We start from the raw sequence: 15,542 nt of genomic DNA on the forward strand, positions 1-15,542 counted from the left end.
ATAAATGCACTTTCATTGAGCTAATTTTAGTCAGATGTTTACATCTGTAGTAGTTATAATAATTATCCCAATGGATCATGTCTGCCAGTGTCCACAACCTGTGTAGTCCCTGTATATGCTGATTCTAGGCTTGGGCATGTGACTTGCTTTGGCCAAGGAGACATCAGCAAATGTGACACAAGCAGAGGTTTAACAAGCATGGGTGCACTGGGATTTACCCTCTTGGAATACTTCCTCCATCACATGAAGAAGCCTAGTTTAGCCCTCTTGAGGATATAAGACCACCGGGAGAGAAAAACCCAGCTCCCAGCTGACCTGCCAGGGAGCGAGCCCAGGCCAACACAAAATCATGAGAAATAATAAATCACAGTTGTTTAAAACCATTAAGTTTTAGAGTGGTATATTACATAAAACTACCCAAATATACCATGGCCACTTACTTATTTATTTTTTGGCCACACCCCACGGCATGTGGGATCTTAGTTCCCTGACCAGGGATCGAACCCGCCACACCCCCCTGCAGTGAAAGCACGGAGTCTTAACCACTGGGCTGCCAGGGAAGTCCCCCGTGTCCACTTTAAGTCCTCTCCTGGGACTGCATATCAGCATTACCTACAGAGACGTTAAGAAGCACGTGCAGAGCTGCAGGCGTCTATGTTTTCAGAAGGCTTCACATGAGACTGGGAAGCACACTCCTGATTAAGAATCACTGCTTACACCAGGCCAAACACCTGGCATGTAGAACAACACAGAGAGCTCATCAAGGCTAATCTCCATGAAGCCTTCATGTATAATTAGAAAGGAGAAGAGATGATGATTTCACCATATCCAAACTTGGAACTCCAATAACAACGCCCACTCATGGCCACAATGTTAGGAATCTTTTAGTCGTCTGTAGTGTAAACAGCTAAACATATCTCTGTGTTTAATGCTTATTATATCTTCGACAGGCTTCATCTTTATCACAGCTCTCCTGGAATAAAAGCTTCTCAAGAGTTGAATCTAAGCCTTTTTTTTTCCCCCCATAATGGGCATCTTAAAAAGAACAGACTCTAGAACTAGACTTTCTACGTTTTGAATCCCAGTTCTGCCACTTAAAACTGTGTGATTTGGGGCAAGTGATTTTATCTTTTCTGGGCCTCTGATTCCTCATCTGTAAAATGGAGAAAATAAAAGTATCTACCTTATAGAGTTATTGGGAAGGTTAAATGTGTTAATACATTTAATATATCTAAAGCGTTTAGAACAATGCTTGTCACATTGTGCCACATTATAGTAAGTGCTATAATAAATGCTAATTATTATTATAAATCACTACATGCTTAGTAATATTCATATACATTGAAACCGGGAAGGTTTCTTCCGGGAGATCACAACTTTTAGAGGGAGGCACAGGGAGCAATGAGGGCAGAAGCCAACTGCCTCTCTCCTCACTGTCAGATCGGCTACAAGTCGTATCAGTTAACCCTCCTTGGCAACTGTATATCAGAGCCAGAGCTCTTACATCCAGAGACGCATAATTAATGTTTTTGCATAATGATACCAACTGACCAAATCTATTGCAGATGCCCACAGCCTTTTGCCACATTTAGTCTTACAAGTTTCTGTGGCATGAAGAGTTAAGAAACATGAGAATTCCTATAGCTGGGGGAACTGCTTCAAGACAGGCTGACAAGGCATACAGTTAGCAAAGGTGCCAGAAAACCACAGTCACATCATTACCTCACTGCTTTTCCCTACTGACTATACTGTTCCCTCCCCAGGACAGTAAAATACAATAATTTGTGTAGGAAGAAACAAAGTTAGAAAATGTGTGCCAGTTGACCAACTTAGAGTATTTATAGATCACTTCTGCCCTAGGTAATCTGTCTCCTGCTTTTTCGTCTATCAAAGTCGGTTATTCTTCCTGCCATGTATTTTGAACACACCTTAATGCCTTTTAAAGAAATATTTTCTGAAAGACCTTTGCAGACACAGTCATTGCTCACCAGAACCCTCAGAGCTTACCAAAATCAAGATTTATGATCTCCCAGCAAACTATAGAAATACAATGGAAGGGAAGAACTGGACCCAGCGAGAATATATTCTCATTTTTTGCCACTGTCCAAAGCCGCACGGCCAAATTAGACAAAGGGTCCTTGTAAATAAAAAGTTCCAAATACAAAGAATGAGGGAACACAAAGGCATAAGGCCCAGAAAAACAGGGAGATTCCTTACTTAGAAGTCACAACAGCTTTTCATAAAGTATATACAGCATTTGCAAACCCACATCCAGTCTTTCTTGTCTCAGCGAATTAATACAGGCTGTCCCCATTTAGATGTTAACTCCAGCCATGTGACAGAAGCATCTCCAGTCTGTATGAATGTGCTGAGTATGGCATGACACGCGTCTCTCCACAATCAAACAGCCAGAACATAAGAAAAGGTCACAGACGTCTAAGCAATACAGAAAGATTCCAAATTATAGTGTATAAGGAATATGCACACAGCATTTATGAAAAAAGAAATCTTTAATTCTTTCTATTGCCATATAGGGAAAAGTTTCTATCACTGTCCTTAAGCACTATACCAGGGTTACCTAAGTTCATATCTTGTCACAAAAACCAGTGCTTTTAGGTGATGAAGAGTTTTCATAGTGATTGGCAACAGTGCCAGACAAACCCAACCAAAATTTCCTTGTACAATAACGAAGGAAGCTAGAGTTCTTAAACATCTTGCTTCAGTTGTTCCCTCTTGCTAATATTAAAAAATAGTTTTTTCATTTTGTCAAATCAAAGAAGAGGTACGACAGGATACAAAAAAATTTGGTAGAGTCATTCAAATACCCTCCTTCAAAAGGAAGGCAGAAGCAAAATGTTTCCACTGCATTGCAAGTACAGAGACTCAAGTCAAAATTGTTCAACATTTAAAAAAATCTGTAAAATTTACATCCCAGAATACACGTGCATGAAAACTAAGAACAAACATCAACTGAGCAGCAGAAATAAAACTACTTTCCTTCACTTATTAAGAGTACACAGGAGAGCAGAATAAAATCCAGCTGTCTGTCCTGGTGCAGTAGGTGCTATTCCTACCCCTTACTTCAGAGGTGGGACCATGTTCCCCCACTACAATGATCTTCCTGCATCCTGCATATGGAAAAACTGACTGACTACCAAGCCAACCGCTAGGTGCCTACCTGCAGCACAGGGCTATTGTCAAAGTTGTAGGCACTGGGCCTTCCTTCCAGGGTTGAAAAGGCCACGTTGCCCCCGGTGAGAGGGGAAATGTCACTGAATTCATCTGTGCACAAGGCCTGCTGCTCGTCCCCTCCCGTCCTGATGAAGCCTCGGTTTGCCTTCGAGTAGGTGTTCTCGCAGGAGCCACTGTAGTACTGGTAAGGGACCCAGGGCCCCTCTTCCCGTGTGCGCTTGTAAATGGCGAAGCTCTCCGGGCGGCTGGTGTGGAACTTGAGGCGCACATATGTGATGTCAAATGCTTTTCCTGTGGGGCAAACACATCGATGTCCAGAAGTCATACGTATGAAGCAAAGAAACCCCGTCTATTCCCACTTTGCTTTGGAACTTGACAAAGAAAGAGGATACAAACCAACCTGTGCACACTAGGCTAAGAGGGTTCCAGAACACACAACACATTGGCTGTGTCCAATAGGCTACTGTAAGCCTGGACACAGTGCGTGTTTTCCCACAGAAATAAGTTATAGCTGCACTCATAAGTCGGCTCATAAAAGCCCATTTATGATGTGTGTTGTTAAAATTTTGGTTGCCATGAAAAATGACAGCATGTATTACGTACTTATATTGTTAAAGAAAAATAAAATTGAGTGAAAATGAGCATTTATCCTTAATGCCGGTGCTTCCACAAAAGCTTAATTGAAAGATAAGAAAAGAAAATATTTGCTGGCTTTCTAAATGGGTCTTCTGGGCACTTTCAAGATTTTTAAAAATTCGTTCTTTATTAATTTTAATGTTACTTCTTGATGCAGGAAGAGTATCATCAGCACTATTCTTCTACTTACTTACCAGGTTAAGAAAGAGAAATCTGAGAAAGAGTGAAGGACAGGGCTTCCCTGGTGGTGCACTGGTTGAGAATCTGCCTGCCAATACAGGGGACACGGGTTCGAGCCCTGGTCTGGGAAGATCCCACATGCCGCGGAGCAACTAGGCCCGTGAGCCACAATTACTGAGCCTGCGCATCTGGAGCCTGTGCTCCGCAACAAGAGAGGCCGCGATAGTGAGAGGCCCGTGAACCGCGATGAAGAGTGGCCCCCGCTTGCCACAACTAGAGAAAGCCCTCGCACAGAAACGAAGACCCAACACAGCCATAAATAAATAAATAATTTTTTTTAAAAAAAGAGTGAAGGACAGTGATTGAGGTATGGGGCAGGGACTACAGCAGGAAAGAAGAAAAAAAATTCCTCTAGTAGCTGACAAAGAGATGACAAAAAAAAGAGAAAGAGAGAGAAGAGAAAGGCGGTTGGTTTAAAGAAGCTGTGTTCGTTCAAAAGAGAATATATGAGACATGAGTGCTGAGCAAGGAAGGACAGCAAGAGGGAGGAGCGAACGGGCTGTCGTCCCTCTGGAAGAAGAGTCACTGCGTCAGGCAGCTCCCTGAAGCAGGCAGAACACAGCCTGATGGCTGGGACAGCTTGGTTACCAGCCAGCAGGATTTCAGGTGGGTAAAAAAGATAATGTGCAGCTGTTTTTAAACACCATTCATTCACAAATTGGTCTTTCTATCTCTGACAATATCTATATTTTGCTGCTTCTATGTTATAATGAAGATCACGGTTTGTCAACAAGTATTTATGGGCACAGCTACATGCTCAGTCCCATGTTATATACTTTGGGAGACAGGATGCATTAGACATAAGTGGTCCTTGAACTCGAGAAGCTTACGGTCTCTTCCGTCCAAGTGAATCAACTTCACAGGAAGAACCACCCTACAAAGCCCACAGAAGAGGAATTCCTGCACTCTCAGAAGTGTTGAGGAGAGACTTCTGCCATTCTCTCACTTGCTCACACCCACCCATCCCCAGGGGAGAAGGAGTGCTGCTCATGTGTGGCCCAGAATCTCCTCAGCTCTCTCCTAGTTGCCACCGGAGTCCCTCTCTCTCCTCTCCCTCACTCCTCAGGGCAAGACAGCACCTCTGCCACTGTGCGGGGGAGGCCTGCTGCTGTCCTGCTACTCGATTCAGGACTAAGTGCATGAGTTCAAGTGGGGTGGGGCAAAAGGCCCATGTAAGCTCTATGTCCAGGCTCTGTTCTTCAAGCCAGTTTTATCTGTAATAAAACTGATATGATGAGGCATATCTAACTCCATTTCCCAACTGGTTCAGATCTTAAAAGAGGGGTTTGATTAACTGTCCCCCATATAATGACACATTCACACGCATAAGATCTTGAACATAAAGGTGTATGGTATGATGGAAAAAAACACAGGACTGGGCATTATGAGACCTGAGTACAGATCCTGGCTCCTTCAATTACTAGCTGTGTGATTTCTGTTCCGTCATTTTCTCCTCTGTAAAAATGAGGGTGATACAGACATAGAGAACAGACTTGTGGTTGCCAAGGAGGAGGGGTGGGTAGGGAAGGGAAGGATTGGGAGTTTGGGGTTAGCAGATGCAAACTATTATATATAGGATGGATAAACAACAAGGTCCAACTGTATAGCACAGGGAACTATATTCAGTATCCTGTGATAAACCATAATGGAAAAGAAGATGAAAAAGAATATATATGTATAAACTAAGTCACTTTGCTGTACAGCAGAAATTAACACAACATTGTAAATCAACTATACTTCAATAAAATTAAAAAAAAAAATGAGGGCGATAATCCCTGAGCCTCCTACCTCAAAGAGTTGTTGGAAGGTCAAACTAAGATCTTGCATATACCTGATTCATTATAAAATGCTATACAAATATAAGGCATTATTATAATACGGTACAGAAGAGAATTCGTGAACTAGGATCCTGGAGATGTTCACACACAAGAGCCTGATTGTACAAGGGCCTACCTGGTATAGTTGCCAAAGAATATCTTACAAATCCAGATCCTCTACCTAGGAGGCAGTATAACACTTCGTCTGGACACAGGTCATGCAAATACAGTTTACAACCTTCTTGTTCAAAGAATGCAAATTTAACCTGTATCTCTTTACTGTGTCAAAAATGTACAGACGTCACCTTTGAATGAAGGCGAGGTTATAATACAGTATCGATGGCATTCCAGAGACTGACTAAAACATTCTGGAACGGTAAAACAATTTAGTTTTACTCATGAGTATGTGGCTTGGGATGTTCAAAGGCTTACTCACTAATCTGTGGATTACAGATTACCCTTGCTTTTCTATTTTCTCTGTCTACATTTCTGCCATCTCATTGTTCTTTAGCAACCCAGCCTACAGGAGAATGGATCAAAGGAGAGGAGGTAAAATGGATCAGGGTATCCTGTGTCCCAGACAAACATCTGCACCACAAAGCCACACACTGAAAGAAACAGGCATATGTGGTCACTCAGTGTCGGCACAAACACAGCGATGGGTGGCAGAACGTCAGAAAAGCAACTCCGCTAGCGTTAAACTTTGAAGCACCCTAGCTTGCTGCTGCTGGTGCTGCCTCACCACGCCTCATTTTCAGAGATGCTTTTTTCATTCTAACTTACAGCTGCAGTTGAAAGAGGTAGAGGGCTCTGTGGCAATCTGTAAAGGAGGCTCACACATGCCACATTCCACACAACAAGATGGCCATGTGCGTGACCTTTGACATTCCAGCCAGCCCAGTAGTGGACACAGATCACTGCAATTCCATGTGATGAGTGCTATGACAGGGGGAGGACATGAGGTTTTGGGAGCATGGAGGAAAGTCACCTAACCCACATCTATGAGGTCAAGAAATTTTCTAGAGGAAGTGACATCTAAATCCAAGACCTGAGGAATGCAGAGGAATTAGCTAGGCCAACAGAGATCAGTCATCCAGGCAGATGGACTACGATGTATGAAAGCCCAGAGAACACAGAGGAGTGGCCACTGGAGGAATCAGAGGTGTGCAGTACATCTAGAACTGGAGAGAGTGGCTGGAGATGAGTCAGCCAGCAAGCACAGCACGCCAGGCCTGAGGCCATGCTAAAGAGCACCTTCAACTTCCTCAGGCTGATGGCAAGCCATTGAAGGATTTACGTCAGGAAATGTATGATCAGGTTTGATTTTTAGAAAGATCATTCTGGCCACTGTGTGGAGATTACGCTAGAAGGGACAGGACTAAAGGTAGAGAGAATATTTAAGAAGATGTGGCGGTAATCCTGGCCGACAGTGGCTGAACTAAGAATAGGGACAGCTGGAATAGAGAAATGAACAGATTTGGGTGACATGTAGTTAGCAGACTTCAACAGTAATATGTAACTGATGGAGGGGAGCAGGCATCATTTCTGAAAGCCTTCTCTACTTTTATCCTATTGACATTCTGTTTCATTGCCAAAGCTTCCTTTACGCATTCCACAAGGTGGAAGGATTGAGAATAACATTCAGTTTTCTAGTTTAAAAACAGCCAGATGGAGAGATGTACCATCCACTGAAATAGAGAACAAAGGAGGTTAAGCAAAACTGGAGGCAGAAGTGGAGGGCAGGATGGGGAGATGAGTTCTATTTTGGATACACAAGATTTAAGGTGTCTGTGGTCATCTAGACAATAAAAAATGTCTAGTAGTGAATAGTCTGAAGGCCCAAGAGAAACATCTAAGTTAGAGATACAGATTTGGGATTCATTAGCCTGTGGATGGATAATGAAGATGTGGTACGGTTGAGACCAATGAGGTCAGAGCGTTGAGTGAGGAGAGAGCTGACTTTTAGGATCATGCTGAGGAGCATCAACATTTAAAGCACAGCCAGAAGATGAGGCAACAGAGGAGACTATGAAGACCAGAGGGAGGAGGGCAAGTAAAAGACAACAAATATCACAGAAGCCAAGAGGATGAAGAAGGAAAGAATCAATCAAGAGGGTAAAGAAGGAAAGAATCAATGGTGTTTAAATCTGCTAAGCGAATAAAGAATAAAGTAAGATAATGACTAAGAAGCGTCCAATGGCTTCAAGCCACAAAGAGGTCACTGAGGTGCTTAGTGAGAGCAGTCCCACCGGCAGGGATCTTGCTGGGTTGGAACTGAGAATGTATGGTAGATAGGACGTGAGAAGGTAGACAGTGAGTGTAGCCAACCTGGTACGACATCTGGCTAAAGGGTAGGAGGAAGAGAAGATGACGGTAATTGGAGGGGATACAGGGCCAGGGTAGGATTTTTCCCTTTTTTTGTGACAGAAGTTACAAGGCTGTATTACGTGCTGTTGTGCTCCAGTCAGCAGAAAGAGAAAGAATGACTGGAAACAAGGCGGGGAAACAAGAATGTGATTCAGCACTGGTGAAAGGACTGGCTCCATAAAGGAGAAAACCTGCATCCTTGCTTTCTACCTGGGTGCAAATGTAAGTGATTTAGTAGGTTTTAGAGGATGGAAGTTGAAAGAGTTCTAACTGATGACTTTATTTTTTCTGTGCAGTGAAAATCAAGGGTACCTGCTAAGGGGTTGAGGGCAAAGCCAGTGGGGAATATCTGAAGAGACTGTAGAGCCTCGATAGAGACTAGCAGAGAGCTGACTAGAGAGAAAGGCTTGCTGGGCAGAGACAACGCTGCCGGGATGAGGGCACGGACATCTTCGTGGAGGTGTGATGTTCTACAGCAGCACTTAGCACCTCCTGTACAGGGGCAGTGGAAGGACAATAAGGTAGTGGGATTGATGTTACTCCAAGGAACTTAGAATCTAACCTGAATAAATAAGGAAGCAAATACAGAAAACAGAGTGGAAGAGTCATGGCTTGAATATCCTGTGTTATCTGGAACTACCTGTAATCACGGATAATCAAGAACTGAAAACTTAAGGAGCTAGTTTTTATTCCATTAAACAGCTATAGTTGAGACCTTCCATGTGCTTGTTCACACACTCTCTCTCTCTCTGAATACACTTCTCTACTTTTTATCTGTCCATCCTACTCCTTTCACAGTTGACAGAGTAAGAAGATCTAGTTAAATGGCAGATGAACAGAAAAGAGGACTAGGTCTCCGTTTTTCCAATGACAGCAACGACACTATCTTCATACTGTGGGGGCATGCAAAAGTAGACGAAGGACTTTAAAGGAAAGGAGCCAAGCCAAACAATTAAGAAAACCAGTAAGTACATGTCTGGAAAGTATTCCAGTAACTCTACAGCTAGAATGTCTTTCCCCTTTACCTCATGTTCATGCACATGAAGACTAACCATGGGACTTCCCTGGTGGTGCAGTGGTTAAGAATCCGCCTGCCAATGCAGGGGACACGGGTTCGATCCCTGGTCCAGGATGATCTCACATGCCGCGGAGCAACTAAGCCCGTGCACCATAATTACTGAGCCTGCGCTCTAGAGCCTGCACGCCACAACTACTGAAGCCCGTGCGCTCTAGGGCCAGCGTGCTGCAACTACTGAAGCCCACACGACTAGAGCCAGTGCTCCGCAACAAGAAAAGCCACCGCAATGAGAAGCCCGCGCACTGCAAAGAAGAGTAGCCCCTGCTTGCCGCAACTAGAGAAAGCCCACGCAGCAACGTCGACCCAACACAGCCAAAAATAAATAAAAAATTAAAAAAAAATACTAACCATGGGTATACACACCCTCAAGAAAATATTTAGCTTCTGAATGTTCTGCTGCCTCCCCCGCCTCCCCTTGCCACATTCCTTCCATAAACAAAAAGACTCAAGTGCAGATGTTTAGAACGAAGCACACAAAATTAACTAATACTTCCTGCTCTGAATCCTACAGTGAATCTGGCTGAGGGACTAAGAGAAGGGGAGGGGGCCACCTGGACAATGAGAATCCAGCCTTTGTGCACACAGGGCTAAGCCAAGGAATTCTGCTTAAGCCTCCTACGTGGTGAAGTATGTCTAATCTCTCTGAGTAGGGGAGAAACCCTTCCTGTCTTAGAATTGGATTCAAGTACTAACTGCTGGGGAACATAAATGCTTCTCTGTTATGTGCAGCTCAGAAGAATTTCATGAGGATGTTGTGAAACAGCCTCCTTTACAGTGAAGTAATGAGCGACAATGGCCATACAGAATTTCACAAAACTTCCAAATGCCCTTCCATGGCCTGAATTAGAAGAGAACTAGCTCATTCTGCAATATCAAATTAGGAGTCACTGATTCACTATTGTGCTTACGTGCTCACTCTTCAGCATCAGAAAATGACTATTCTCTTTGCAGTCAGACTTGATCTGAGGAATACGAAACTTTAATGAGGTTGTAGCACAGAAAGTCAATTAGAGATGGTAGATGTTTAGGTTTCTAAATGGGAGTCTCCAAACAGTTAACACAAACAGTAGTCACAGAAAGCAACTATTTGAAAATGTTTCCAATTTTGTTAGTATAACTGCTGGCTGAAATAGGAGTTCCCAGGGTGAAGTGTACAGCTGCATACCAGCTGTTATTGTTCCACCTCAGCAGACAGATTGCACAAATACGGCCTCGCCAATCAAGATGACCCAGGGCCAGTTAATGCTGAATGTGGGATCCTCAAGTGGACACAGATGGGAGATCAGAAAGCGTGGAGAGGAACAGTCAAGCACAGACAGAATGTGTTTGGGTGATCTGGGTACATGGAGTTATTCCAACTGTTAGAAGACTCTTTCCTAACTGCCTGTTGAAAGGCTAGTTTCTATGGCTCAAAACTTACCTTCAAAATAGATTGCTTTTAAAAACGTATTATCCCGTTCCTTTCCCTTAAATTTCGGTGCTCTTTTTTCAAGGCCTCTCTCTTGTCAATCAGCTAAGTGCCAACAGTGTAAGGGGACAATCCCATAGGAACTGCATCTAAATCAGTCAGCACAACTTATGAATGAGGACAAGTAACCTTTATAGCTTTCTATGAAATAGTCATTTTTCATTGAATTTATTAAAACAAATGCAACAGCATTCACAATTTGAGAAAGCATTCCTTTCAAATGAATAAAGAAAATGGTTCAAATTTCCTGAGTACATGCAATAAGCACATCCCATCACACATGAACCCCTGTCATGACAGAAAGACATGCCGAGATGAGTGGTGCTAGAATATGGACAGTTTCCATTCCAAGCTGCCACTGGGAAACAAAACAAAGGAGGCAGGTAAAACAAAGTGAAGAAAATCATTTTAGAATTTTTTAAAAGGCTAATCAAATTCTATACCAAGGCTATGTATAAAAACGATGGTATGGCTATGAAAATAAAGCTAAGGGGAAAACAAAAGTTTTTTATAATTGACTGGTATGATTTCAGAGAAGATAAACCCATAATCTCTTAGGGAAACTAGATGTGTCCATAAAGTACCAAATTTAAAGTTTAAGCCAAAGAAAACAGTTCTACTCTCTCCCTATCACCTGCCAAACCTCCACTTGGTGCACCTGCTGAGTAAGACCCTGGCACTAACCTAGTGTAGCAATCTTCAAAGCACAAAATCCTTCTGCTTGTGTTGCCCAGCTGTAATATCCAAAAATGCTACATACTCTTCAGCAAATTGAAGGGTCAAAATTGATTTGGCTTTATACACTAAATATCAATAAATATGAGATCATCAGACAGTTGTTACGTGGACACGGAGGATTCTTAACTGAACACTAGAACATCAAACACTTTTGGAGGGTAATTTCAAATAGGTGCATATTACTGTTAGAGGCTACAGATGTTTTCCATTATCAAAACATAAGACATATATATCCTCATTTGTATGTCTTGCCATTTTGTTTGAAACTGTCACCAGGAGAGACAAGATTCCCAAGTGAAATTCCAAGACAAGAACTGGGCGTATGCCTTACTAAGCCAAACCTCATGCTTGCAGACTCAATACCAGCCCTAATTCAGGCCAGTAGGTCACAAGCATGCCTGAAATCTTTGAGCCAAGCTGAAGGAATGCAGCCAGCAGTTACTCCCACTCACCCAAGCTGAGGCGAAAAAATCCACTCTGCTGAGTGTCAGAGTTCTAACTACGGGGGACTGACTGATGTGTAAGACTTAATGGAGTCACATAAAGAAAGTAGTCAATTATAACACTAAGGAGATAAAATAAAGACATCAACAGGCAATGAAATGTAAGCTCCATAAGTAAAACCCACACTTGAAAAACGTCTAACTGTTAAGACGTGAAAAGGAAAAAAGACACCATAATTTTACGGGAAGCTGTTTCTTGTTCTGTGACGTCCATACACTACTGAGGTTTGACTATTTTTTTGGCTATCATCCGCAGCAGAAGAGTGAAGAATTGTAAAAGAATAGAGAGAAAATCTGATTGGAAAAAACAAGAGATTCTAGTATATAGACATAGTAGTACAATCATAGACTAAGATCAGGTCTAATAAATCCTCCCCCCACACACAAAGTCTCAAGAAGTTAACCAATAGTGTACTTTCATTCATTCAATAACTATTTGCTAAGTGAATTTAAGTGACAGTCCACCATAACAAGCTACTTAAAATACCCAGTCCTTCATTTCGCTAGAATGCCTTTTACTCTCCAGTTTAAGTCTTGATAAGCTCAGCCCGCTAGTCCCCTAGATCATAAACTATTTGAACCTGTCCTCAACAGAAGAAACAATTACAAACACCATAAAGTATCTTCAATACTCGAATGTCTTTCTCAGTTTTCACAATTGTGTAATTTCTTACCACAGCCACCCATTAGGCCAAGGTTAATAGCCATAACTGGTGTTGATAACTGCAAGTCCAAATGCTTCCACTCGTTCATCAAATATTTACTGAGCACCTTTATGTCACTGTCCCAAGCACTATTCTAGACACTAGGGCTACAGAAGAAAAGACAGACAAGGTTCCAACTTCATGGGGCTTACAGTGTGGCAGGGAGTCGGGGGTGGGTAAGGGATAGATAAAAAGCAAAAATAAAAACAAAAATCTTGTGTGTCAGATGATAGATGACATGGTAAAGAACAAAGTGGGGACAGAAAGCATGGGAATGGAGTGCCACTTAATGTAATATGACAGATGGCCTCACCGATGTGGATAAGGTGACATTCCAGGAAAGCACTGAAGAAGTGAGACAGACATGGTGGGGGGAACATCTGGGGGAAGAGCATTCCAGGAAGGACACATGCAAATACCCTGAGGCAGGTATGCTGGCCAGTCCCAGGGAATGATCAAGAGGCCAGTGTGGCTGAATAAGCCTGAACAAGAAGGAAAGAACAGGGGATGAGGTCAGGGAAGCTGAGGGCAGGGAGGGACTGCGGATCATGCCGGCCTTTAGGCCATTGTAAGACTTAGGCTTCTCCTCTGAATGAGATGAAAACCCACTGGAAGATTCTGGACTAGGGAGTAACATGATCTCACTAGTATTTTTAAAGGATCACTCTGGCTGCTTTATTGACAAAAGACTATGGAGGGGAGTACAGAGAGACAAGAAGGCTAGTCAGGGTTTTTTTTTTTTGCAATCTCCCAGGTAGGAGACAATGGTAGCTTGGTCCACGGTTGCGGCAGTGAGCAGTGATCAGATTCTGGCCATATTTTGAGGGTAGACCAGACCAGTTACTGATGGACTGGACATGGTGTGTAAGCTGTGGCAACTACAAAGATCGAACTGTCGTTTATAATGAGATAGTGAAGTACATGGTAAGAACAAGTGTGGGGATGGAGAGCAAGGAAACTGGGAGTTCAGTTCTGGATATTTTAAGTTTGAGATGCTTATGAAACATCTAAGTGGATGTTTCAAGTCAGCCATTAGGATATACAAGTCTGGATTTCAGGGAGAGGTCCAAGCAGGAGAGAGAAATCTGAAAGTCATGAGCAGACAGACAGTACTCAAAGTGATGAGATTAGATGAACACACCTAGAGAATGGATTGAGGTACAGAACTGGGTCTTGGGACATACCAACTTTTAGAGATGGGGGAGATAGGGAGGATCCAACAAAGGAGACTCAAGAGGGACAGTCACTGAAGCAGAAAGAGAATCAACAGGGCAGAATTCCAGAAGCCAAGTTTTAAAAAAACACTTTTCAAGAAGAAGAGAATGATCAGCTGAGTCAAATGCTCCTGAAAAGGTGAGAAAGGTGAAAACTGAGTGTTGGCTACTGGATATAACTGATTACTACAACCTTGACAGCGAATGGTTTGGTAGAATGACAGGGATGAAAGCCAGAGAATATTGAGGGGGTGGGGAGGACAGAGACTGGAGACAGCTAATAAAGACATTTTTCCAAGTAATTTTGCTATGAAGAAATGAGGTGGTAGATAGAGGGGAGAAGACGGGGTTCAAGGAGAAATTACTTTCTAAGACTGGAAGACAGCACGTGTTACGTTGATGGGAATGATCCAGTGCAGCAGCTGAATTTACACTGAACAATAAGGACCATCTCTGGTGTTGCAGATGGATTATAGTGGGTAAAAGAGACCCACTTTGGTGCACTGTAAAGTTCTTTGAGCCTTTCCAAACATTTCCCTCAAGGAAGAAGAAATAATGGAATTAACAGGATCACTGTAAGTATCTAGATTAAAGAGAGTTATCTGGTGCAAGCTATCATATATAGCATGGATAAACAACAAGGTCCTACTCTATAGCACAGGGAACTATATTCAATATCCTGTGATAAACCATAATGGAAAAGGATATGAAAAAGAATGTGTGTGTGTATATATATATATAACTGACTCACTCTGCTGTACAGTAGAAATTAACAAAAGATTGTAAATCAACTATACTTCAATAAATTAAAAAAAAAAACTTTAAAAAAGAGTTATCTGGTACCCAAACAGTTCAAAACCCAAGGAGCTCTGGAAGGCCCTCCCCAGTAGAGCCAGCCCAGATCTAGGCTTTCCTGCTAGAAATAATCTGGCCCACAATAAGGTACCAGACTAGCTGTTAGAATCAACCAGAGAGCTTCTGAAAAAAATGCGAATTGTTGAGCCTCCTCCCCAGAAGTTCCATTTTGGTGGGTTCTGGGTGAGTTCCCCAAATCTGTATTTTTAAAAGCACCCTAGGTAATCTTCAGGTACAATTACATTTGAAAAATACTGTCCTACTGTAAACTCTTCCTTATCCTGGTTCTCATCCTTTAAAGATTTAGGTAGGAAAGGCTCTGCCCTTGGTGCTGCACTGCAGAATGAACTCAGGCACTCATGAGTGGGGACGACTTCCACTTTCACATCATGTATTTTAAGGTGAAATTTACTGCAAGTGTTAACTGTGCAGGCATGAACAGGGAACCAGAATAACAGGGGTCTATCTTCTTTAAGACACAGACAGATGTTAAACTACACAGAGGTTGTTCACTCCATACGCAAGGAGGCTTGGGGCGACTGGACCCGCTGAACCCAAGCTCTGCAACATTTTTCTCCATGCCAATTTCCTCTGTCATTCAACTTGTATCCTCAAGGCCCTATCTCCCAGGCAAGTAGACATAAGCGTTTGATTTTGAGAAAACCCACCTACTGCTGGGGGTTTCACAGTGCTATTCTTTTCATGCAGATATTGGTCAAGATTCCCTGTA

General features: G+C 42.6%; 1 protein-coding gene across 1 annotated transcript in view; it reads right to left on the reverse strand.

Annotated features, from left to right (window-relative positions):
- LAMC1 (laminin subunit gamma 1) overlaps positions 1–15,542 on the reverse strand; it is a gene marked incomplete at its 5' end in the record, with an annotated part of 121,041 nt that overhangs the window by 43,962 nt on the left and 61,537 nt on the right. Inside the window, one exon of the mRNA XM_079696558.1 lies at positions 3,179–3,483. Within this exon, the coding sequence (XP_079552684.1) occupies positions 3,179–3,483 (305 nt within the window). The remainder of the gene's footprint in view (positions 1–3,178; positions 3,484–15,542) is intronic.

The sequence above is a fragment of the Hyperoodon ampullatus genome (genome assembly GCF_949752795.1).
Source record: "Hyperoodon ampullatus genome assembly, chromosome: 2".
Taxonomy (NCBI): domain Eukaryota; kingdom Metazoa; phylum Chordata; class Mammalia; order Artiodactyla; family Ziphiidae; genus Hyperoodon; species Hyperoodon ampullatus.